At 50.6% G+C, this 26,595-nt stretch overlaps 1 protein-coding gene across 1 annotated transcript in view; it reads right to left on the bottom strand.

Annotated features, from left to right (window-relative positions):
- The window catches only part of RPS6KA5 (ribosomal protein S6 kinase A5), a 201,874-nt gene extending 175,642 nt beyond the window's left edge, over nt 1-26,232 (bottom strand). Inside the window, exon 1 of the mRNA XM_055132042.1 lies at nt 26,039-26,232. Within this exon, the coding sequence (XP_054988017.1) occupies nt 26,039-26,105 (67 nt within the window). The 5' untranslated portion in view covers nt 26,106-26,232. The remainder of the gene's footprint in view (nt 1-26,038) is intronic.
- Between the last annotated feature and the right edge of the window lie 363 nt (nt 26,233-26,595).

Here is a 26,595-nt window from a genome sequence, read left to right as displayed (position 1 = left end):
CAGGCTGGCCCGAGCCCTGGGTGTGGCTTGAACCCCAGGTGGCGTGGCTTAGTCGCAGGGCAGCCCGGGCCGTGGCTCTCCCATCTCCGCATGTTCCTCTGCCCTCCACCCAGGAGAGCCCACAGGCTCACGCTCCTCGGGAACGGTCCACACTCCGCGACCCTGCAGCTGCTGTGAAGCCCAGAGCCTCGCCCAGGTTCTCTCTCTCACCACCCCTCCCTGCTGGCCGCTGTGGGCTGCCGTGGTGGGGTTGGGGGCACGAAGGGGCAAGAGCCGCAAACCAGACTCCCCGGTCCATGCCTCTGGCCCCACTCGGCTGCAAAGCAGAATTCAGCTTGGATCTAGGCTTATCCCAGGCCGACTATTTCCTCGCTGGTAAAAAGCAGAAAATTAAACCACTTTCACCTCGACTTCAGGACTGCTGGACAATTGCAGCGAGATGTCAAGCTGGTGACTAATGCCGTTATCCACTCCTCCGGGCTCCCAGCGTCCTCTGACTTGCCTGTGACACCCCCTCCACCTCGGAGAGCCACAGCCCCCAGCTGTGTGTGTGTGTCTGTGTGTGTGTCTGTGTGTGTGTGTGTGTTAACAGGTTCTAAAACAAAACAGAAGCCACTTGCCTGGAAGCACGAGGCCCTGGACTCCATCCCCAGTACTGGGAAGGGTAAAGAGAAAAATTCCATGAAAGGTTTTTACTGTGTTTTTTCCCTTTGAAGTTGTTGTCATTGTCACTGAGATATTGGGGGTAAGGGGGAGGTCACTTGGTTTTGATGGGCAGTGCCAGAGGTTTGTTAGTTCTTATTTGTTGAGATTCTGGGATCCCACCCAGTGATGCCCAGGGGCTACTCCAAGCTTGGTGCTCAGAGTGGCCACTCTGAGCACCAGGAGGTGCCAGGAATCAAGCCCAGGGCTCTAGCATGCAAAGCAGGCACCCGAGTCCACTGAGCTATCTCCCTGGCCCAGTGTCAGAGCTTCCTACCATAATTTTTTTTTTGCTTTTTGGGTCACACCTGGTGATGCACAGGGTTTACTCCTGGCTCAGCGCTCAGGAATTACCCCTGGCGGTGCTCGGGGGACTATATGGGATGCTGGGAATTGAACCTGGGTCGGCCGCATGCAAGGCAAACGCCCTCCCCGCTGTGCTATCGCTCCAGCCCCCCTTCCTACCACAAATTCATAAAGCTGAAGCCTTTGCAGCCTCCACCTACATCAGGTCACTAACGAGGGAAGGGAAGGACGGGGGCCCAGCTCCCCCACACTCGGGGGTTTTTATGTGGATGTTCAAATGACCCCAGTGGGGCTTCTTTTCCCCTTATTTCTCGAAGGGCTGGTTCAGGGGCAGTGAATCCCTTTAACCACGATTTGTCGGAGGAGCCGCTCATTCCTTCTGCCAGTGCGAGCAGAAACCTCACTGGGCAGAGTGTTCTTGGCTGGAGGCCTCTGCCCGGGCTCCGTCACGGTGCGGCTGCTCTGGGCTCTGAAGGTTCCGTGCGGAAATCTGCTGGGGGTGCTGACAGCTCCCTTCTGCGAGACGCTGCACTTCCCCCTCGCTGCTTTCAGAGTCTCTCTGACTCTCACCAGTTTCATGCCGAGGCGTCTTCACATATATGTTGGATTTATTTTGTGTGATATTCCGAGCTTCCGGGATCTGGGTGTCTAACTCCTTTGCCAGTCTGGGAACTTTTCATCTACTATTTCTTCAAATAAAGTATTCTGTGGACTACTCTGCCACTGAAAACTATCCCATTCACAACTGCACCTCAGAAAATCAAGTATCTAGGAATCAGCTTAACAAAAGTGGTGGAAGACGTATTTAAAAAAAACTATGAATCACTACTAAAATGACACAAGGAAATGGAATCACATCTCCTGTTCATGGACTAGAAGGATTAGTATTGTCAATGACAATGGTGCCCAAGGCATTATACAGATAAAATGTAGTTGTTATTTAAAAAAAAGATATTTTTAAAGACATAGATAAAACGCTTGTTGAATTTCATTTGGAATAGTAAAACCCCCAAAATATCCAAAACCATCCTTGGGGGAAAGAAGATAGCTTGGTGGGGTGGGGGAGGATAAAGGCTTAGCTTGTTGTTGTTGTTTTATTGAATCACCATGAGTTACAGTTACAAAACTGCCATGTTTGAGTTTCAGTCATACAATGATCAAACACCCATTCCTGGGGCCGGAGCGATAGCACAGCGGGTAGGGCGTTTGCCTTGCACGCGGCCGACCCGGGTTCGATCCCCGGCATCCCATATGGTCCCCCAAGCACTGCCAGGAGTAATTCCTGAGTGCAAAGCCAGGAGGAACCCCTGAGCATTGCTGGGTGTGACCCAAAAAGAAAAAAAAAACACCCATTCCTCCATCAGGGTATATACTCCACCACCACTGTCCCCAGTATCCCTCCCCCACCTATCCCACCCCTCCCCCTGCCTCTATGGCAGACAATTTTCCTCTTAGTCTCTCTCTACCTGTGGGTATTATGGTTTTCAAGACAGACACTGAGAGACCATCACGTTTAGTCCTTTATCTACTTTCAGCACACATCTCCATCCCAAGCGATCCCTCCAACCATCACTGACTTAGTGATCCCTTCTCTATCCCGCTGCTTCCTCCCCCAGCTCATAAGGCAGGCTGCCAACCATGGAACACTCTTCCTGGCCCTTGTCTCTACTGTCGAGTAAAGGCTTATCTTTACCCAATTTTAAATTTACTATAAAGTTGTGATAATCAAAACGGTGTGGTATAAGAATAAGGACAGACTCAGACCAATGGAATAAAATTGAGGGTCCAGAGGTAGATCCTCAGGTATAAGTACAGTTAATCTTTGACAAAGGAGGAAAAAAGTACCAAATGGCACAAGGAAAGCCTTTCAACAGATGAAATAACTGATCTTTCACATAAGAGAGAGAGAGAGAGTTCAGATCACTTCTTAACACCATGCACAAAAGTAAGTCAAGATGGATGAGAGACCTCAATATCAGACATGATTCCATAAGTTACACTAAGGAAAACACATAGACTACCTCATGACATTGAATCTTGAGTCATCTTCAAATGATTCAATACCACTGACCAAGCAAACAGAAACAAAGAGAAACAAACTAAACTACATCAAACCAAGAAGCTTCCACACTGCAAGAGAAATAATGACCAGAATAAAAAGACACCCCCACCCAGATCCAAAACCAATCTCAAAAGAACGCCAAGTCACTGAATCATCCCAGGTAGATGCATCTTCAGGCTGAGAATTCTGGAACGTTCCTGGAATAGGAGGGAAGACTACACACACACACACACACACACACACACACACACACACACACACACACACCTGGACAGAAGATCCAGCTGCCTGCGTCCACACCCAACACCATCCAGCATTCTGGAACGTTCCTGGAATAGGAGGGAAGACTACACACACACACACACACACACACACACACACACACACACACACCTGGACAGAAGATCCAGCTGCCTATGTCCACACCCAACACCATCCAGCATATAAATGGCCCAGTTTCACAAATGAACCTCAGCAAGCCATGCCACAAAACTGCCCCAGCTCCAAAGCTCCAGAAGTGGGCAGCCACACATGTGGCCCTCAGATACCTCCAAGTTTCATGGGACTGACAGCCCAGTAGGAGCACAGCAAATCTGATGGGGAAGTCGCATAGAAATCCACTAAGCCCAATAGCACAGAAGATGCAACGAGCACCAGCCAGCCCTGCAAATCTTCAATGACTTTAGTAACACCATTGTGAAATATAATAATTAGCACAAATCGGCTTTTATTGACCATTTTTTTTATAATTCCATATAATTTGCCATTTTGTTGTAACAAGTAATATAAATTTTGTTGTGCCTGCCTAGGGGGCAGGTTGGAGTGGGGGAGGTGAAGAATGGGCAGGAAACCGGGGACACTGGTGGAAGATCACACTGGTGACGGGATGGACGCTGGAACACTGAATGCTTGAAACAACGGTTCTAGGAACAGCTTTGTAAACCATGGTGTTTAAATAATTTCTTTAAAAAGACAACCCACACACATGGAGAGAATATTTGCCCATCACACATCTGACAAAGGGTAAACATTCAAGATATATAAAGCACTGGTGGAACTTTACAAGAAAAAAAAACATAAAATGGAGGGAAAGGATGAATAGAAACTTTCTCAAAGAAGAAATGCAGAAGGTCAAAAGATACATGAAAAACATGCTCTGGATCACTTATCATTGGGGAAATGCAAATCAAAACAACAATATCATCTCGCTGTTAGGAGACTGGCACAAAAGACTAAAATAAACCAGTGTTGGCGGGGATGTGGGGAACCCTCATTCACAGCTGGTAGGAATGTCGAATAGTTCAATCTTTTTGGGAAAAAATATGGCCACTTCTCAAAAGGAAATGAGCTTCCACAGGGCCCAGCAATGACAATTTTGGGCATCTACCCCAAGGACCCAAATACTCTCTTCAGAAAAGACGTTTGCATCCTTATGTTTGTTTCAGCGCCACTCACAAAAGCCAAAACAACCCTACTATCCTAGAGCAGATGACTGGATAAAAAATATCCTGGCAAGCTCCCCGTGGCATATTCGATATGCCAAATACAGTAACAGTAACAGTCTCATTCCCCTGACCCTGAAAAGAGCCTCCAACCGTTGGAAAGACAAGTAAGGAGAGGCTGCTAAAATCTCAGGGCTGGGACGAATGGAGCCATTACTGGCACCCACTCGAGTAAATCGATGAATAACGGGATGACAGTGATACAGTGATGGTACATACACACAAGGTAATATTGCTCAGCTAGAAGAGAAGAAGAAATCATGCACTTCGCTGCTACAGGGATGGATTTGGAGAGCACCAGACTGAGGGAAGTCAGTCAGAGGGAGGGGTAAGATAAAGAACGGTCCCCCTGATATGGGGCTTATAAGGAAACATAGTGAGGAAACAACAAATACCCCAAAGCAACAGAAACTGAGGAGTGGTCTTTAGCAGAAAGCCTCTCACGGCAGACGGGATGGGAGTGGACAGGAAGTGGGAGAGCGAGACACGGGGACACTGGTGGAGGGGATGGTGGTGACGGGTGTCAGGCATGAAGCCCTGCCATTATCCGTATCGTAAATCACAGTGCCGAAAATTTTAAAAAATTAAATACATGGGGTCCCTCTTCTCACAAGCTGCTCTTCGGGGTAAAGGGCTGACGGAACTAGCCAAGCTCTAGCGGTCAAGGCCCCCTGAGTCGAAGGGGTCGGCCAATTTCAGAGCCCTCGTTGCCACTGTGCCATGCCCCTTGAGGCCAGGGCCACGGCATGACACTGTATCTTCCCTACAAGGCTAGTCCTGACCGCTCAGAGGCGGGCATCACCCACCCCAACTCCCAGCTGCCATGCTGTCCTCGCTGCCACCTGGCTGAGTCACGCCCACGGTGCCCTCGAGGGATGCCTTCTAGAGCCCCCCACTGCCTCAGGGGGACTGGGGCACGTGGTTCACCTGGAAGGTCAGTCAGGAAGAGGAATGAGTGAGCACTGGAGGAACGGCCTGGAGGAGGAGGGAAGGCCAGCGGAGGCCACCCCCAGTCGAGGCCGAGGGCTGAGAAGTGCCAGTCGGGCGCCCCATCAGCTACCACGCTCTCAGTGGCACAGGGAAACTCTTCGGTTCTGGAACCAGCGTTTGTGCAGCCACGTCAGCTCCCCGCCAGATCCTAGATCTCGGCGCAGGAATCAAAGTCCTGGACCAGAACGTGGACAGCGGGCAGTGCGTGTGCCCAAAAGCAGACACACGGGGGCCGCAGTGATAGCACAGTGGGGAGGGCGTTTGCCTTGCACACGGCCAACCTGGGTTCGACCCCTAGCATCCCATATGACCCCCTGAGCACCGCCAGGAGTAATTTCTGAGTACAGAGTAACTCGAGCATCGCTGAGTATGACCCCAAAAGCAAAAAAAAAAAAAAAAAAAGTAGACACAGGGGCTTGGAGTGAGCCTGAGTGAGCATATGCTGCCACCACCCCAGGCTGTGAAGGCGTGTTCCAGAGGGCTGGGAAGCATGCCCATCACAGAGGTGTGCCGGAGGACTCAGTGAGACCCGCAGAGCACTCAGCACAGTAGCAAACACACAAGACAGAACAACTGGTTCCAACCGGTCTGTGGTAGGGACCGCGGTTCAGCAAGACACAGATAAAGGAGCTGACGCCAGGCTGCGGGATGGCTGGGAGAGAGACGCATGAGTGGGAAGAAGTCCGGGGCCCTTCCTAGCTCGGTGCTGGGAATGATGAAGGACACCTGCCGCTGGGCAGGACACGGCAAGCTGGAAGCAGCGGCACGGGGAGGCCAGGTTGGTCTCCGACCCGCAAGAGGACTCGGACGTTTACATACACACCACAGCAGAGCGCAGAGACTCCTTCTACCTTTTTTATTTCATTTTTAAAATTTATTTTATAGAGCGGTTCATAATACTTGATTACATGTAATATTCAAACAACAATCCCACCACCATTACACCATCCCACAACCGTATTTCAGATGTTTCCATCCCGAACTCCATTCCCTGCCGCACAGCAGAAGCAAAATAATATATTTCCCTCTAGGGTTGGTTGCCTCCTGCTTTGAATCCTATCAAATATTGTGCTGGCACCCTGGGAGTACGGGTAGGGTGTGTCCTATGAGGTGTCCTGTGGCCACAAATGCGGCCGCAAGATCCAGGAAAAGGTTCACCCGTGGGTGAGGCTGGGCCCGAGCACGTGGAGGGCAGCTGTGAGCAGGGCGGCAGTTGAGCCCTGGAGGTTTTTGGTTCCTGGGGCTGGGTCCCTTGGGGCAGGGAGAGCTCTCACCTGCCCCCCTCTGGGGCACTCCGAGAAGCACCAAGGCTCAAGGGGCACAGAGTGGGGGGCCTGGGCGAACAGGGCAGGAGACAGTCAGAGCTGGAGAAGGACCACAGCAGGGCCCAGCACTCACACACTGACTGCTCTCAGGAGCCACGCCAAGGGACCAGGAAAACAGAGATACAACTTTCATTTTTAAGGTTCATTTTTAACAGGGGCCTCCCCTGGGCTGCTCAGGGGCCTCAGGGCCCCTCCAGGTGATACTCAGCTGGGCAACACAGGGCAACTGCGCCACTAGGAGCCGTAAGCTAAGGCCCCAGCCCTGGGAACGGGCATGAGAACGGGAGGTAAGGAAGCAGAAACAGCTGGGACAACATGTTCTCGAGAAAGCTGGTGGAGAGGAGAGTAACAAAGTCCAGGGGCTCCTGGAGGCTCCTGCTGGTGCTGCCAAGAAGACCCAAATGTTTGTGTAAAGGAGAGTCTGAGGCTCAGGGAAAGGAGGGGCAGTGGGGGAGAAGGAATGGAGAAGTGGTCGGAGGAAGCGGAAGATTTCCAAGAGAGGCTATCAGTGCACAAACTGACGCGACCAACTGTTACAGGCTTAGATGGTTTTTGTTGGGTTTTTTTTTTTTTAATATTCCAACTGGAAGATATGTATCTGGGATCTAATTTGCCGGGACCAACACAATAAAGCTGTGAAATAAGTTCTCTTATGAAACCTTGTCTTTTCTTACTCAACATCACGGAAACATAAGCTTCTTGAACTAATTTAGCTTCCATCAAAAGGTGACAATTGTATGCAGCGCGAAATTAAAAAAAAAAAACCTTTCTCTGCTGTTCAAGCTTTTTTTTTTCCTTCTTGTCAGGGGCAAATAAATTATTTATAAAACAATGTGCCAGAGCAGCTCTAGTTTAGGGGGTGCCTGGCGCAGTGTGCCAGCCCGAACAGAACTGAAACCTACAATCCCTAACCCAACTTGGCAGGGTCTGGTCGGCCCAATTCGGGGGATCACTCACAGAGGAGCAAAAGCACGGCCACCTGGGGGCTTCCTTTCCGAGGCCAGGTGCCTTTCAACGATTCTGAAGGGGCCGAGACTGCTGGCGAGGCCACCAGCCACACGTGTGACAGCATTCTGCTGGAGAGAGAGCAAAGTCCTCTTCCACATCAGCACACTGGGAAGCAAGGCTGGCCGCGTCCCTCTCACTGCCAGGGGTGCCTCCATTCGGGCCTCCCTGTACTCCGGGGGTGTAAAACATCAGTGTCTGCGTAGCCAGCTGACTCTAAAGTCCCCTGGTGGGGTCAGAGCGACAGTACAGCAGGGAGGACGTTTGCCTTGCACATGATCAACCTGGGTTCGATCCCTGACATCTCGTATGGTCCTGTGAGTGCCTTCAGGAGTAATTCCTGAGTGCAGAGCCAGGAGGAACCCCTGAGCATCGCCAGGTGTGTGACCCCCCACCTCACCCACCCCCCAAAAAGCAAAAATAAATAAAATAAAATTCCCTGGCGAAGTCAATGTGAAAACCGAGTCTGTAAGAATATAAATGCTACACGACAGTTGCAATAAACATCCCCCCACCATCCCAATCACATAATGTGGACCCCATCCACCTCACTTAGATAAACTCATCTAAAAATACAAAATCTGTGGAAAAGAAGAAAAAGCACCGGAAGTTGCCTGGCTGGAAAGCCCCGGAACCTGTTTGCTCAATAGCTCAGCTGGAAATCCTCCACATGGCACCGTGCACTATATGAAGTTTCACCTATGATGGATGACGTTTTGTGCCAACTTTGGGAACATGCTTGGACATTTAAGAATTCTGCAATGACAGCTGTGAGAGAATAACAAACTTTAGGAACGTCAAAGCTCTTTTTCTCTTTTGAATAAAGAATTAAGAAAACCTGGGGGCCGGAGAGATAGTACAGTGGTTAGGGTGCTTGCCATGGGCGGAGCTGACCTGAGTCCAATCCCTGGCACCGCATTTGGCCTAAGGACCCCAGGATCACGTGATCCCTGAGGACAGAGCCAGGAGTAAGCCTGAGCACCACCGGGTGTGGCCAGCAGGGGAGGGTGAAGGAAAGGAAGAAAAGCCAAGAGAGCTAAAAGGCCCTTAATCTTCCCACATATGATGTTCAGAGGCGCCTGCACCTCCCCCTTGCCGCCGTGGGTGGGCTTCCCTTAGCAGGGCCAGTCCCCCGCCCCATCCCCAGGTGCCACTCCCCCTTGGGCCCTGATGGCAGCGGCTCTTGCTCTTACTGGTGCAGTTTCAGAGATCAAGACCTGCGGTACTTAAGCAAGCTCCAGCATCCACCCATCCCGAAACCGAAAACAGAAGAAGATGCCTTCACACCCTCTCTTCCTCTCTGGCTACGTCTCTAGTCCCCTCCCTAGCCACATCTCTCCAAAGCTGTCTTCATCTGCACCCACCCCTCGGCCCATTCCAATCTGGCTCCTCCTCCTCCTATCGTCCCCAAAAACTGCTCGTGGTTAAGGACCGAGGCCCATCACCCGGGTGGAACCCTTGCTCTGCGGCACAACGTCTGCTTCACAACACCACGACAGCCAGAGGATTTCTTTCTTTCTTTTTTTTTTATTTCGAAAAACAAATGATTTATTACGTAGTTATGAAAACTTTGGCAACAACTGATTCTAGTACAATGGAATTTTGTGGATAATTTCTAGTTCCGGTTCAAAAGTACCAAATATTTATTTTACCCACTGGATTAGTCAGGATGTGCCGATGGTAGGAAAGCCACGCTAATTTAAACTTGACATTTGTAGCACTAATGATGAGCTAGGAGTGTTTACCAGGAAGAGGCGGAAAGGGCACTAGGTGAGACGCACCGAGTTAACTGAGGCGCCGTATGCCATGCCCGAGCAGCCAGAGCCTCTCGCCTGGCTCTCCTGGCCCCTCCGTACCCTTTCTCGCCAACTCCTTCTCCAGCCACCCCTACCCTCCGGGAGTTTCCCTTCCTACGGTGATGTCATCCACACCTGGGCCTGAACTGTCATCGAAGTGCCAGTGACGCCAGGCTCTTTACCCAAAGCAGTCACTACGCTCCTGCCCCACCCCCCAGTGATGGCATAAGGCACAGAAGGGCCCTGAAGCCTGACTGCATCTACTCACTGCCTGCGGAGCCCACGCAAACCGGTGATTCCTCTCAGACTCGCTTTCCCCCCTCTGAAAACGTAGCATAATACCAGTGCCGCCTAAATGGTGTTTGGAAGCGAGTGTGTGACACCACCCATGTGGCACACAGCAACCCCTGAAACAATGACCATTAGCACAGCCATCCCTCTCAGACCTACCACGGCCCATCCTCTCCACCCGCCCCACGTGCGGGCCTCCTGTTCTGACCACCTGCAAATCCAAAAGCAGAATCTGGAGAGGACCCCTATGACCTCTCGCTTGATTTCAGCCCGGGGAGTGAATGAGATGAGACGTCGCTCTGAGCTGCAGGGAATGTACAGAAGCCATCACGACTCCAAATCAGTTCACTCAGGAGGGGAAGATCATCTAGGCGGGCCTGACCTGGGGTGGGTCAAAGAGACAGGGTTCACTTTTTTTTTTTTTTTTTTTGCTTTTTGGGTCACATCCAGCAATGCTCAAGGGTTACTCCTGGCTCTGCACTCAGGAATCACTTCTGGCGGTGCTCAGGGAACCATATGGGATGCTGGGAATCGAACCCGGGTCGGCCACGTGCAAGGCAAACGCCCTACCTGCTGTGCTATCGCTCCCGCCCAGGGGTTCCCTTTTATATAACAGGTCTGAGAGGCCCCTGACTCCTTCTGATGGATGAATGTGCTACTGGTCACCACGGGGCTGTTTGAATCTAGGCACAGAGGACAGAGAAAGGGATGCAGAAGGCAAAGACACAGGAAGGGCCTGATGGGCCTGTGCTGCCTGAAGACACAGGGGTCAAGTGAAGGGGTGCACTGGTGCCTTCCAGGAGGACCCTGCACGGAAACCAGGAGCTCACACCTACCCAGGGGACTGAAACCTGCCCACTGGGTGAGCCTCTGAGCAGGTTCTATCCAAAGCCTCTGTGAACGCAGGCTGCCCCCCTGAGCCTGGCCAAACCGAAACCGTGAGGCGATAGTACGAGCATTAGGGGTGGGCATGAGGAAAAATTAATAAATGAGGACTATGACAAACCACTAAAAGTGTGGCATACACGAAACTGTCACTTAAGTTCATGTATAAGTTCTTGGAAACCGAATTTAAGTGAAACACATAGAAAAACTAAGCTGACCTTGGGGCTGGAGTGATAGCACAGAGGGTAGGGCGTTTGCCTTGCACGTGGCCGACCCGGGTTCAATTCTCAGCAACCCATATGGTCCCCTGAGCACCGCCAGGAGTGATTCCTAAGTGCAGAGCCAGGAGTAACCCCAGTGCATTGCTGGGTGTGACCCAAAAAAGCAAAAAAAAAAAAAAAAACTAAGCTGACCACAGGCTAATTGCTATAAATAATTAAGTTTCTAGGGTCTATTTTCGGACACAAAAACTTCCTTTAAAAAGATCCCAAACCTTGTAATATGAAGCGATCACTGGTACGCCTTCAGTCATTTGTTTGCCAATCTGCTTATTCCACTCACAGTGGCTGGAATCTCTCTTCTCTCTTCTTCTATTCTCTCCCTCTGTGTCCTCCCCCCCTCCCTCTCTCTCTGTCAGGGACATCTGACTGCCCACCATACTTACCTGGCACATCCCTAGACCATGGACAGAAACGGAGCCCCCAGACGAAATCCACACAGACGCGACCTGGTTGTGAACGGCTGGTCTCACCACACTCATGTCACAATAAAACGATGCTGAAGAACACAACCTTATAGAGCGACCTGCTATAGTTTGCTGTGTGGCCACAGAAAACGAACACACCCTTGGAGCAAACAGCACTTGCAAACAGACATCTGGTCCACCTAGGAAACTATACCGGCCAGCACTGAGTGCTGTCAGTTCTCGCCCCTAAGTGCCTCCTGCAGAGGCTCGAGCGCTGGGGGTCCGCTGGGCTCTACCCCAATCCCGACGGTTCCCTGGGAACGGCTGCAGCAGCTTCCTGCACGGATCCTTCTCCCCCGGCCCATTACAAGGAGACGCGTCTCTTGCTAACACAAAACGCATCTCGCTCCCAGCCCGAATCCCCCCGAATGGTTTCACGAGGCACCGACAGAACCTGCTGCCTTTGCAGCCCTATTTCCTGTGACTCCCCCGGTTGACGGACACATGTCACTCAAGCCACAGAGGTCTCTTGTAGTAACCCTAGTCTTCTGGGCTACTCCCACTGTAGGACGATCCCATCCGCGTGGCCTCCTTTGGTAGAAAAGCTTCACGCCTCCACCCACTTGTCACCCCATAAATCTTAAAGCCTTGGCTGAGCGTGTCACCTCCTCACAGAAGCCTTTCCTCACCCTCCCCCAGAATGCCATCAGGCTCCTCGATTCCCCCTCATCGAACCCCGGGCTTCTCCAAAGCTTAGTACAACTGCCGCAGCCACGGACTCGGCTGCTTAAGTCTGAGTTTAAGGTCCTTTTCTTCGGCTCAGTGAGGGCCGAAGAAGCATCTGATTTTCTCCCCATAAAACCCAGCATCTCCTATGGGACACGACACCAGGAATTCGACACAGGTTTAATGGCTGGATAAAACCATGGCTCTGTCACCCAAAACACCACGGCAAACTTAGGTCAGAATTTTGCTTCTGATATGTGACAGTCCCACAGGGCTTGTCCTGCTCTGACCGTAACTACAGCCTTTCCTTACGAATGGCGGAGATGTGGTCAAGTTCACAGGGGAAGCTGTCCGCACAGTCCACGGTACAACACTGCACTGAGACATCAAGTACAACTGCCCCTGTTAAGTACTTTCAATAATTTTCCTTTCGGAAAAACATAAAATTTCACTCCTTCTTGGTGGTGGAATATGAGCACTGGTGAAGGGATGGGTATTCGAGCATTGTATAACTGAGATTTAAACCTGAAAACTTTGTAACTTTGTAACTTTCCACAATAAAAAATTAAAATAAATAAATAAATAAATAAATAAAAAATTTCACTCCAGTATTGATGTGGCTAGAGAACAGAGTGCTTGATCTGGCTGGATTTTCCAGCTGAAGATGGGACACTCCCCTAACTGCCTTCCAAACATGCTCTTTTTGTTACTAGGAAGCAGGCGGGCTTGCCTGTTTGGGGGGCTTGGGGCTTGGGGTTTGTTTGTTTTTGCCACACCCAGCAATACTCAGGGGCTACTCCTGGCTCTGCACTCAGGAATTAATGCTGGCGGTGCTTGGGGGACCATATGGGATGCGGGGGATTGAACCCAGGTCGGCCGTAAGTAAGATAAATATACTATCTGCTATACTATCGCCCCAGCCCCTGCCTTATTTTAAATAGGTATCTTTACTGATTTCTCATTACCTGATTTTTTTTAAATCTGTCACTGTCACTGTCATCCCGTTGCTCATCGATTTGTTCGTGCGGGCACCAGGAACGTCTCTCATTGAGAGACTTATTGCTACTGTTTTTGGCATATCCAATACGCCACGGGTAGCTTGCCAGGCTCTGCTGTGAGGGCTCGATACTCTCGGTAGCTTGCGGGGCTCTCGGAGAGGGGCGGAGGAATCGAACACTAATCGGAAAGGCGAAAGCCCAACCGCTGTGCTATCGCTCCAGTGATTTTTTAAAATATAACTACAAATCTTATTTTCTCTTTGGGACAAATACAGCACAAACATTATATAACAAAAGATTATATCTAAGAAACAAAACACTACAGGAAGACAAATATTTGGGCCAAGGATTACAGACCCACAAGGGTTCAATCCCAGGCACGGCCTGGCACCCCAAGCACTGCAGGTGAAGGCTGGGAGGTCCCCTAAGCATCAGCTATGGTGACACAGGAGCCCGGAGCACTGCCAGGGTATCCCTGATGGCCCCTGGCACTGCAGGGCCACAGCAGCACTGATTCACTGGCCCCAGTGCCAAGGATCCCCAAGAGAGGCCCTAAGGCCCCCTGAGCACTGCTTGGGAGGTGACCACTAAAATGAATTCACTTCCCAACCTGCACTCAGCATTTACAGCTCGTTCATATCACGAAATCCCGTTAATCACTGATTTCTCGGGCAGGCTCAGTAACATCTCATTTCGTCCTTTCCCTGAGATCTTAGAAGTCCATCTCGACTCGGCCCTCCTAACGATGTAGCACTGGGGGCTCTTCAGGGCCAGGGGAATGAGATACAGCTTGTTACTGGATTTTGCATATGAATACACCGGAAGCTTGCAAGGCTGTCCCATGTGGGCAGGAAACTCTCAGAAGATTGCCAGTTTCTCCTAGAGGGAGAAGAAGGCATGAGGCCTGTCTGAACGTGTGGAGAGGGGCCTCCAGCATGGAAGTAGCTAGGTTCCGGTGGTCTTCGGCTGCCGGGAGCTCTGCTTGGGGTGGGGAGGGAAGCTGGAGCCCATCCCCTCCGAGGGGCCCCGGGAAGACAGGCGTGAGGGCAAGAGACACTGTATCACTCTTAGAGTCTCTCATTCATATACGTTTGCATATATGTATATTTCTTTAATTACATACGTAACCAAATCCCTACCTTAAACCAGGAGAAGTTTCGGGAAAATTACTGCAATCAAAGAGAAGCTATACCAGCAAGACAGTACAGCGGGGAGGGCACTTGCCTGGCATACGGCCAACCTGGCTTTAATTCCCAGCACCGCACAAGGTCCCCAAGCAAGGCCAGGAGGGATCCCTGAAAACTGAGCTAGGAGGGATCCCTGAGAACAAGCCAGGAGGGATCCCTGAGCACACGGCTAGGAGGGATCCCTGAGATCCCTGAGAACTGAGCCAGGAGGAATCCCTGAGCATGCGGCCAGGAAGGATCCCTGAGAATAAGCCAGGAGAGATCCCTGAGAACACGGCCAAGAGGGATCCCTGAGAACACGGCCAAGAGGGATCCCTGAGAATAAGCCAGGAGGGAGAGATCCCTGAGAACACAGCCAAGAGGGATCCCTGAGCACACAGTCAGGAGGGAGCCCTAAGAACCGAGCCAGGAGGGATCCCTGAGAATAAGCCCGGAGGGAGCCCTGAGCACACAGCCAGGAGGGAGCCCTGAGCACACAGCCAGGAGGGATCCCTCAGAACAGAACCTGAGTACTGCTGGGTGTGGCCCAAAACCCACCCCCCCAAAAAAAAGACAAAGAAGAAGAGAAAAGAATAGGGACTCTGGGGCGGAGCAATAGCACAGCAGGTAGGGCGTTTGCCTTGCATGCAGCCGACCCGGGTTCGATCCCCGGCATCCTATATGGTCCCCCAAGCACCGCCAGGAGTAATTCCTGAGTGCAAAGCCAGGAGTAACCCCTGAGCATCGCTGGGTGTGACCCAAAAAAGCAAAAAAAAAAAAAAAAAAAAGAATAGGGACTCTGCCAGACCACAATTCCTACAGGGAAAAGGCTGGATACTGGGCGCTTCCCGGCCCCGGCGTGGTGAGAGTCTCCGGAGTCCGCCTGAGAGTTCCGGAACACAGCAGCTGTCGGAAGGCAGCTCCGCAGGTTTAGCACCAGGCCCGGAGAGGAATGTCTTCTCGTGAATTCCTCCGGAGAGGACACCACTCTGCTCCGAGGAAGAATGACACTTGGCACCATTTTGTACTGAAATAGTTGTTTGTTTAACCAAATGCTTCACATTGCTCTCATACTCGATTCCCTGGTCTGGGCAAAATGACCTCTTGGCTCACCCAAACTGAAACAAGGCATAGGTGTACTAGGGCTGCTGAAAAACAACAACAACAACAACAAAACAACAACAACAACAGGAGGGGCCAAGGCAACAGTACGAAGGGTAAGGTGTCTGCCTTGCATACAGCCAACCCAGGATCTATTCCCAGACTCCCCTATGGTCCTCTGAGCACCGCTAAGAGTAATTCCTAAATGTAGAGCCCGGAGTAACCTCTGAGCATCCCCAAATGGTGCCCCCCAAAAAATTAATAGAAACCTTATGGCTCATTAACAACACAAATTTGTTCTCCTATAGTTCTGGAGGTCAGAAGTTTAAAACTGGGTCTGATGACCCAGCTAAAGGCAAGGTGACTGTGGAGCTTCCTCGCTTTTGGAGAGGCTTGCCTACATCCTGTGGCTCGTGGCCTCCCCCTAGCAAAGACTTCCTTCGCTCCAACCTGGTTTCCAGCCTCCCCTCTCCTGCTCCGGTCTGGCCTCTCGCCTCTTTTAGAACCCTACAGTCACTTTCTCTATGTCTGTATAATCCGGGATTAAGATCCTTGGCTTAAGCGCTCCCGCTCCTTACTCTGCGCTGTCTACACACAGCTCTAAGGTGAGAACATGGCCATGGGGCCAAGGGGAGATGGCAATGCTGCATCAAATCAACACAGCAACAAAGTTACAAATGGAGCATCTAATCGAAGAGTTGGGGGGGAGGGGGGCTGGAGGGATAGCACAGGGGGGAGGGCGCTTGCCTTGTACATGGCCGACCCGGTTTAGATTCCCAGCATCCCATATGGGCCCCCGAGCACCGCCAGGAGTAATTTCTGAGTGCAGAGCCAGGAGTAACCCCTGAGCATCACCGGGTATGACCCCCAAAAAAATAAAAAAATAATAATAATCGAAAAGTTGGCTTTCTGTGTCCGACAGGTTAATAAGAGAGTTGGAGATACAGTGGATATGGCTCTTGCCTTGGACATGACTGAATCAATCCTCAACTCCATATCTGGCCCCCTGAGCCTAGTCAGGATTGAGCACAGCTAGGTGTGGCCCCGAACCAACCGGCCCAAAAAGAAAAGAGCTGATAACAGAGTTTATTTAAGAACAAAGAGCATCTTCTAGATTCCAAGCGGTTGGAAAAATACTATTTGTACACTGTTGGGTCAGGAACCCACTGATACACCAAAAGCATCACACCTACAGAAAAACGTGTGAAATAAAATAACTGCAGAAACAAGTCCCCAAAGTCAGGAATTTCACCCTCGCACTCCCCTTGCACCACAGAGGAGGTGTCCTTGACTTTTCTGCTCGGTTTCTGTTGCTGTTTGCAGGCCACACTTGGCCGTGTGTGCTCAGAGCCGGGTGCTGGCTCTGCACTCAGAGATCGCTCCTGACGGTGCTCAGGGGACCACGTCAGTGCTGGGGACCAAACCTATGTCAAGGCCAGCACCTTACTGTCTCTCCTGCCCCTGAAATTGTTTTTAAATGCGGCAGCCAGCGAGGTCACAACCTTAGGAATATTTAAAGTCCTGAGAGCTTCTTAGACTTTTGGAGAAACAGCTACACCTGCACCCTGGGGGGCATTTCCAAGAACAAACAGGAAGAGGAGCAGATTCTACTGTTGACCTGGCACCCAAGGAACCAGCAGGAGTGAGGGTACTTGCAAGGTACAGACAGAAGAGATTTGGAAGTCATCCCAAATGCCCAAAGGAAGTGCGTGGGGCAGCCCCCCATGTCTCGGGACATCTCTCAACAGTGGGCTGCCCTCGGAAGCTTCAGCCAATGCACGATGCTACCAGGCTAACCCCTCTCTTCTCTCTCTGCAGTCTTCTCCAATCTTCAGCTCCTGCTCCCAAAACCATGTGCGTCTCCAAGAAGCTGCCGTTTCGAGATTCTTCCTTGCTTCTCCGGAGGAAAGGTCACTGCTGTACTTGATGATACACGACACGTGTCACAGAAAGGGTTTTCCCCCTTTAGGTTACAAATACAAAGCAGATTTGTATTTAACCCTGAGGACTGAGGTGCTGCCTCCTATTCCCATTTAGATTATTTTCCTCTTACTATCTAAAACTCATGGGAGAGAGTTTGGAAATCATTTCTTAGAGGCTGGTGAGATAGTACAGTGGGTGAGGTGTCTGCCTTACGATGGGTTTGCATGCGATAAACCATGTTCACCCCCGGCACCCCCAATGGTCCCCCAGCCCTGCCAGGAGTGATTCCTGAGTGCAGAGTCAGGAATAAACCCTGAGCACCACTGAGTGTGGCCCAAAAACCATAAAGAGAACAAAAATAATAATAATAATAATAATGTCTTAAAGGCTGCACTCTAGGGAATTAAATTAGAGTGATACTGATAGTCTCTATTTTTACATTTTGTTCTTTGTGTTTGGGGCCAGGCCAGCAGCCCTCAGGGCTTATTCCTGGCTCTGCACTCAGGGATAACCCCTGGCAGACTCCGAGGACCATATGGAGCTCTGGGGATCAAATTCAGGTCAGCCATTTGCCAGGCAGGGGTCCTTCCCCCTTCACTATCACTCCGGCCCATATATTTTTACATTTTAACCTTCTCAATATCGCTGTCACTGTCATCCCACTGCTCATCAATTTGCTCGAGCAGGTACCAGTAACGTCTCCATTGTGAGACGTGTTGTTACTGTTTTTTGGCATATCAAATACACCATGGGGAGCTTGCCAGGCTCTGCCGTGTGGGCGAGATACTCTCGGTAGCTTGCCGGGCTCTCTGAGAGGGACAGAGGAATCGAACCCGGGTCGGCTGCATGCAAGGCAAACACCCTACCGGCTGTGCTATTGCTCCAGCCCCAGTGGCACAATCGGTTAGCATGCGGTACTTATACCTTCTCAACATACCCTATAAAAATAAAGACAGAACCACAAGGTCAGGACACACTTCTCGAGAAAAATATATGATTAAAAATACACACAGGAACACCTATTTCTGCACATATGATATAAAGATGGAGGCTGCATTCCCACCAGAGATAGACTATCATGGACATCTTTCAAGTGCCATATTGGAGGTCACCATTATACTCCTGTAGAACTAACTAGAAGCTGATTTTACCTTGGGGACTGAGGAAATGGCTTAGCATACTCTGCATGCAGGAGCCCCAAGTTTAATCGCTGGCACTGGCTGGTACCACAAGGCAAGAACAAAAGGCAAAAGGAAAAAGGATTCTCGGAGACATCCACAGCTAACTTTATACTGAATGGTGGAAGACGAAGGCTTTCCCTGAGGAGCAGGAAAAGGACGAGGATATTTGCTTTCACCCATGCTACTGAACATCGGACTAAATGTTCTAGGCAGAGCAATTAAGCAAGAAATTAAATAAAAGGGGCTGGAGCAATAGCACAGCGGGTAGGGCGCTTGCCTTGCACGCGGCCGACCCAGGCTGACCCAGGCTGACCCAGGTTCGAATCCCAGCATCCCATATGGTCCCCTGAGCACCGCCAGGGGTAATTCCTGAGTGTAGAACCAGGAGTAACCCCTGTGCATTGCTGGGTGTGACCCAAAAAGCAAAAAAAAAAAAAAAAAAAAAAAAGAAATTAAATAAAGGCATGTGGAATGGAAAGGAAAAAGTAAAACCATCTCTTTTTTTAGGCAGTATCTTGTAAACAGAAAATAGCCACTTTAAAAACTATTAGATCTAGTAAACTAGCTAAGCAAAGCTGCAGAGTACAAAATCATTTGAACAAAAAAAATACACAACTGTATTTCTACATAATTTCAATAATCAAAATTAAATTTGAGGGGTTAGGCGCCACCCAGCAGTATTCAGGATTACCTCTGGCTCTGTGCTCAGGAATCATTCCTGATGGGCCCAGGGGACCACCTGGGATGCCAAAGATATAACCCGGGTCAACCGCACACAAGGCAAACACCCTACCCACTGTACCATCTCCCTGGCCCATAATAATCAAAATTTTAAATTAAAATAGAATCCCTTTTACCGTAGGACCAAAATGAATAAAATACTCGGGACGCAATTTAACAAAATTCAAACTTTTCCTCTGAAAACTACAAAATGTGGGAACACATGACAGCTCGAAATAAATGGAAAAATATTCTATGTTCATGTTCATGAATCGGAGAAACAAGTATGCTACGTTGGAAACACTTCCAGAGCTGATATACAGACTCAATGCAATTCCCACCAGGAGCCCAGCTGGCTTTTTTGCAGAAATTAGCAAACTGATTCTAAAATTTATCGAAAGGATTTCGCCCAGCTAGCCAAAATAATCTTGAAGGGGAAAAAAAAAAGGGCTGGAGGATTCTTACTCCCAACTCCAAAACTCACAATACTCAAGGCAACACGGTACTACCATAAGGATATACATAAAGATCGACAAGGGCCCAGAGAGATAGTACAAGAGCAGGGCACACGGCCAACTGGATTCAATCTGTGGCATCCCATATGGGGCCCAAACCCTCCGGAGTGATTCTGAAGCGTAGAGCCAGGAGTAAGCCCTGAGCACCGCAGGTGTGGCCCCAAAACCAAAAGGGGGAAAAAATAAAAAGTAAAGAAAAGATCAATGAATTCAAATTCAAATTGAGAACGCAGAAATAAATCCATAAATCTTTGCTCAGTTAATTTCGAATACAGATGACAGGATTGGGGAGGAGGGAAGAAGGGAGGTTGAGGGGAGAGTCCTTCAACAAATGATGCTGGGACAACTGAATTATATACACTGTAGCACTGTCCTCCCGTTTCCTCGAGCTAGCACCAGTAACAGACTTGTTACTGTTTTTGGCAAATCCAATACGCCACAGGTAGCTTGCCAGGCTCTGCTGTGCGGGCGGGATACTCTCGGTAGCTTGCTGGGCTTTCAGAGAGGGACGGAGGAATCGAACCCGGGTCGGCCGCATGCAAGGCCAAAGCCCTACCCCGAATTATATACATGGAAAATAAAATCTGGACTGCTTCGCATGATATTCAAAAACCACTCAATCTAGATCAAAAGCATAAATGGACCAACTAAAGCCACAAAAGCTTAGAAGGAGGAATCCATCTTCGTGACCCTGTATCGGTACACAGATAAACCCTGAAAGCACTACAGTCAATAAAAGGCAGCCGCCATGAAGACCCCATTTTATAAAGTCTCAGATATGAAATGTCCATCAGAAGCATTTGCTTCTATAGGGAAAGAATAACAGAATTAGTGGTTGCCTGAAGCTGCAAAATCTGGGGTGACTGATATAAATGGGTAGGATGTTTCCTCCTAGAGTGATTGAAATGTTCTAAAATTAGCTCATGGTGATGATTGTATAACTATAAATGTACTCAAATTCACTGAATTATACACTTTTTAAAAAGTGGATTTGGGGGCCAAGGAGATAGCTTAAAGGGCTAGAGGCTGGAGTGATAGCACAGCAGGGAGGGCGTTTGCCTTCCCTGCTGTGCTATCACTCCAGCCGGGTTCGATTCCCAGCATCCCATAGGGTCCCCCAAGCACCGCCAGGGGTGATTCCTGAGTGCAGAGCCAGGAGTAACCCCTGAGCATCGCTGGGTGTGACCCAAAAAGCAAAAAAAAAAAAAAAAAAACGGAGGGGGGCTAGTACGCATTTGGGAGACTGGATTCAATCCCTGGTACCATGTGCTCCCCCAAGTACCACCAGGCACAACCCCAAAGCACCAAGGCAGGGGCTGGAGTGATAGCACAGCAGGTAGGGCGCTTGCCTTGCACGCGGCCGACCTGGGTTCGATCCCCAGCATCCCATATGGTCCCCTGAGCACCGCCAGGGGTAATTCCTGAGTGCAGAGCCAGGAGTGACCCCTGTGCATCGCCAGGTGTGACCCAAAAAGAAAAAAAAAAAAAAAAAAAAAGCACCAAGGCAGGAGCAGTCCCAGGCACTTCCGGGTGGAACCTAAATGCCAAAAACAGCCTATTTTATGAGATATATAAAGTAAATGTCTTTACAGACGAGGCTCTGGGCTTCCACTGTGTTCATTCTTTTGATCACAAGGACCGCCAAGCAAGTACAGCGCTGCTGAGCTCTAGATGGCAAGCAGTAATGACACAGGCAACGGAAAGCATGCGAGTCGTTCCTGAACGGGGAACCTCCAGCCCAGACAAGTCTCCAGGAGACTGCAGCCCCGGCCGGGGCGCATGACGACGACGACCTCATGTGAGACCCTGGGTGACAAGAGAACCATCATTCCTGGCAACTCCCTGGTCCCGACAGCGCACTCTCCCGCTGCCTCGAGCCCCTGAGGCCGAGAACGCCTTAAACCTCGCCCCAGTGTTCCGTTCTCTCTTCTCATCAAGGAGGCTGCAGACAGGATTGTCCCAGCTGTCCGCTTTCCGGTGTTTTCTCCTCGAAAAGTTTCCTTTCGTTCCCACTGCTCTGTTGACTGCAGAGAGCGGTGACTGGCTGACCGAGCCCAAAGTGTCCACCTGAGAAACATTAAACCAATCCAGTCCTTCCCTGAGACATGGGTCCCTGAGCCTGAGACAACGGTGCTGTCTCTCCCGGGCCTGAAACGGTGAGACAGGAAACACTTTCAAGGGTGCAAGCAGCCCTCGTTCCCGGGTGGGGAAAGCTGGACAGCGGTGAAGAATGAAGTGGCCCGTGCAGAGCAGCACAGATTGGAGATGAAAAGAGGACAGACAACACCTCTCTCAAGTTGCAAAGGTTCCTTGGTTGGGAAACCGCACGTCTTTTGTAACCCCAGTGTCTAAGCGAGCACACCGTGTGTAATGAAATATCTGCCAAACAGGGGGCCGGAGTGATAGCACAGCGGGTAGGGCATTTGCCTTGCACGCGACCGACCCGGGTTTGATCCCCGGCATCCCATATGGTCCCCCAAGCACTGCCAGGAGTAATTCCTGAGTGCAAAGCCAGGAGTAACCCCTGAGCATCGCTGAGTGTGACCCAAAAAAAAAAAAAATCTGCCAAACAAATGAACGGATAAGAAAATCCAATATTCCTTAGATAACAGGCCGATCTCTCTGTGCCGCTGTTGTTCAACAGTTAGGCTATCTGAATCCAGAGTTGGGTCTTCACAGCTAACTTTTACTCTCTGCCTCTGTTACTAGACCCTCAGCAGTATGTCCTAAATACGGACTTATAGAGCTTCCTCCCTTGCTATCAGAAAGTGAAATTCATCATTTTTTTTTATGTCATCTGTACCTTCTAACCTAGAAAACAGAAATCACTCAGGAAATCTATGCTTAACTGATCTAATCAGTCTTTTACTCTTCATGTTTCGGCATTTTTAGTCACTGCCATCAATATTTCAATCTGCAAGATACTGGGAATAAACCAGTAGACTCAGTTCTATATTTCATCCATTCAATTAATTCACTGTTTGATACAGGAGGTAGAACAAACTATTATGCTCAGTTAAGTAGTTTACCCATTGAATTAATTCATTCTATGACTGTTTACCCACCAAACACCAGGGCTGAAATGACAAAGGTCATAGTATCTGCCCTCAAGGGTCTTATAAACTACCACAGACAAGTAAATCAATTATTATTTGTGGCACTGTGTGCTAAATATTTTTGAAGAGAAGGTTGTCTGACAGTATCAGGGATCTGTTGACTCCTTCAGAAGACGAGGTCTGTCACTGTCATCCCATTGCTGATCAATTCGCTCGAGCGGGCACCAGTAATGTTTCCATTGTGAGACTTATTGTTACTGTTTTTGGCATATCAAATACACCATGGGTAGCTTGCCAGGCTCCGCCATACGGGCAGGAGACTCTCGGTAGCTTGCCGGGCTCTCCGAGAGGGGCAGAGGAATCGAACCCGGTTCAGCTGTGTGCAAGGCAAACGCCCTACCCGCTGTGCTATTGCTCCAGCCCAAGACAAGGTCTACACAGAACAAACTGAGAGCCTGGCAAAGTGGCATGAGTTAAGCCCAAACGGGTGATTCAGATTCCAATTCACATAAAGTACCGTTTCGATTCTTTCAGAATCGCATTCAACCAACGTAATCTAAAATGTGCCTAGCAAACGGCCTACCACTTCCCCACTGGGTCTTGTTCCATTCTCACACTGTTACTGTCGAGAGCCGCGTGTCTGATATAAGTGACCTGTTCATGCTCAGAGAGCTAGTTAAGTGGCAGCGCCGGGACTCAGAAATGCCTAACTTCTGACTCTAGGGTCAGGTAAACCACACTACCTTGTGTTCTCCACAACTGGCACCACTGCCGTCCCATGCGCTGGGGATGTGACTCAGTGGCAGAGCAGCCCTGCCATGCAGAAGACCTGGGTTCCAGCCCCAGCGTGGCAAAATAAAAGATGGCAATTCCCACTCCTCCCTTTGCAACTTTGATTGCACTTTCCTTCACGGCATACAATAACTAAGTGTCAGGGCTGGAGTGAAAGCACAGCAGGTAGGGTGTTTGCCGTGCACAAGACCAACCAGGGTTCGAGTTCCAACACCCCATATAGTCCCCTGAGTACCACCAGGAATAATTCCTGAGTGCAGAGCCAGGAGTAACCCCTGTGCATCGCCGGGTGTGACCCAAAAAAAGCAAAATAAACAAATTAATTAATAAAATAACTAAGTGTCAGGCACAAACAAGCGATCACCAACTGGTGAGCTGACAGGACTATATGCTTGCCGTGTTTTGAGAAGCAAAGGACCACGCCAGATCAAATGACTTTGCTGCTTATTATAGTACCATGTGCTGACAGGAGCACAGTTGGCTGAAGTCGAGCAAATCTTTCAAGTTATATTTTAACGGTGCCTTTGACCACGATATCCGGTCAGTTGCTCCAGTGTTCAGCAATAAATCAAAATGACTCTTCATTTCCTTTGACAGTTAACAGTCCTAATGAATTCAGTATAATCTCACCATCCATCAGAACATTTTCTGAGATGCAAACTTGCAGCTTGATGATTCACCCAGTTACTAGAGAAGGAGAAATAAAGCAGTACTCATTGTTTTCTACAAAACTAGCATTGTTTGCAAAACCCAGAAACCGAGCAGCTGGCTGAGTCGCCTAGCACGTAGGTTGGCTCCTTGGTCAGTTAGCAAAAAAAGCTGCTTGTTGTACCACGGTCAACTTGGGTGACTTGGGAGCATATGACCTCAAGTGGTCTTGGCTGCATGGCATGATCCGATATACAAATCAATAAACTGTTGTGCAAGGTTAAGACAAATGCAAAAATATCCACCCCAAGAAAAGCCCCTGATATTGATCAGACATTAATAATGAATAAAAGACGTAACAGTTCTTTGAAAACATCAGCTGTCTATAAAGTTAAAGGAGAAACATCTAAACTAACTGGTTACAAGACACAGGTTACATTAGTAGCCAAAGAGGACCACCGAGGAAATGGCTTAGTATACATAACAAGTTCACAGGGACTGAAAAACTGTGGAGGAAAGCATGCAATCCACAGCTCTCTTGAATTAAGTCTCCATGGCTGGCACTCAGTTGTATGCTAATAATCTTAGACACATTAGATACACCAGAAGCCGCGCTCCGTCTAATTTACAGTTGTTTCCAACAGAAGCACGGGGTGCACTAGCCTACACCTGAATCCTACCAATCCTACCCTAGAAGACACAAGCACATCCCAATATTTTGTTGTTTTTCCTAAAAAAAAAAAGGGGGGGGCGTGGGAGAAGAGACTGTTCTCCACGGCGGTCTCACTGCATCTCGTATTCCGTGCTCATGAGAAGGTGTGAGAGCAATAACGGGAGCTACTGGAAAGGTATTCTTAGACTCAGAAACGAATCTCTATTCTGAGCTCCACGAACACAGCTCCAGACCGTGTTCGTGCAGATAAGCGCTTTCCAAAATGAACAACCTGCTCTCCCCCCCCCCCGCCCCCCTCCCACCCCACGAGGAGCCAAGTCATTTAACAAGTAGAAAGCTTGGGACAACTCCAGCGACCTCACGCGCTGGCACGCAAACGCCGCCCCGAGCAGCCTGCTCGCTGCCCTTCTCTACCTAGAGGCGGACACCGACAGCCTCTCTCCTTCCCTCCGGGAACCTCTGCGAGAAATTCAAGGCCAAGTCTAGGATTTCATGTGGATTGCAAATAAAAGCTCCCCGTCGCAGGAGCTGGAGGCTTTGATCCCGCTTTATCTCTCTGCGGTTTATGAAAAGCCCGGGCACCAGCCACCACCCCCCTCCTCTTATTAATTTTTTAATTTCTTTATTTTTTTTTTAATTTTCCCTCGTGCAGGACAGCGGCAGACCTGAAGGGGACGGTGCCACAAAACCCCACCGGGGCCACGTCGCGGGGGCGGGAGACCAGGTCCGCGGCGCCCCAGCTCCGGGCGGCCCCGGCCCCCGCGGCAGGACGCAGTGACAGCGGTGTCACCTGTGCGGGAAGGGGCCGCGACGGCGATCGCGGCGCGGGGGGTCCGGCGGCGGGTGTGGGCGCGCGCCCAGCGCCCCTCCGCAGCCCGGGAAACTTTGGGGCGCGCGCGCCCAGACCTCCGGGACCCCGCGGGGCCGCGCCCCCCGCGCCCCCCGCCCGCCCGCGCGCCCGGGCACCCGCGGGAGGGCGGGGTCGCTCACCCGTGCGCAGCTCGTGCTTGACCGTGAGGAGCTGCTCTCCCGCCGCGCCGCCCGCCTCCTCCTCCATCTTCTCCCGTGGCCGGCGCGCGGGGTCCGAGCCGACGCCGACGGGCGGCGCTTTCCCGCTCCGGCCGCGCGGCTCGCGCCTCCGCCTCCTCCCCCTCCGGCGAGCACCGCTAGTACCGCGCAACCAAGCCGCCCCCTGCCCCGCCGCCGCCTCCGCCCCGCCGCCCCGCCCACTGCCAGCAAGGTCGAGCAGCCGCCGGCGCTCATTGGGCGCCGCGCGCGCGCACCGGCCCACGCCGGCTCCCATTGGCCCATCAGCCCTGACGCTCCCAGGGCCGCCCCGCCCCGCTCCCCGAATTGTTGTTGCTTGGCGGGGAGGCAGGAGAGGGAGGAGCGCGGTGCCTCGGATTGGTCAGGCCCCGAGTCTCGGCCCCGCCCACCCCTGGGCGCGCACGCGCAGTCCAGACCTTCCCTTCCCTGACCTCCCCAGAGCTGTCACACCCCTTATTCCCCAGCTTCTGTGTTAGTAAACAGTATCTAGTAGGCAGGAG

Source organism: Sorex araneus, chromosome 3, assembly GCF_027595985.1.
Source record: "Sorex araneus isolate mSorAra2 chromosome 3, mSorAra2.pri, whole genome shotgun sequence".
Lineage (NCBI taxonomy): Eukaryota > Metazoa > Chordata > Mammalia > Eulipotyphla > Soricidae > Sorex > Sorex araneus.
This window is presented reverse-complemented; position numbering and strand designations above follow the sequence as displayed.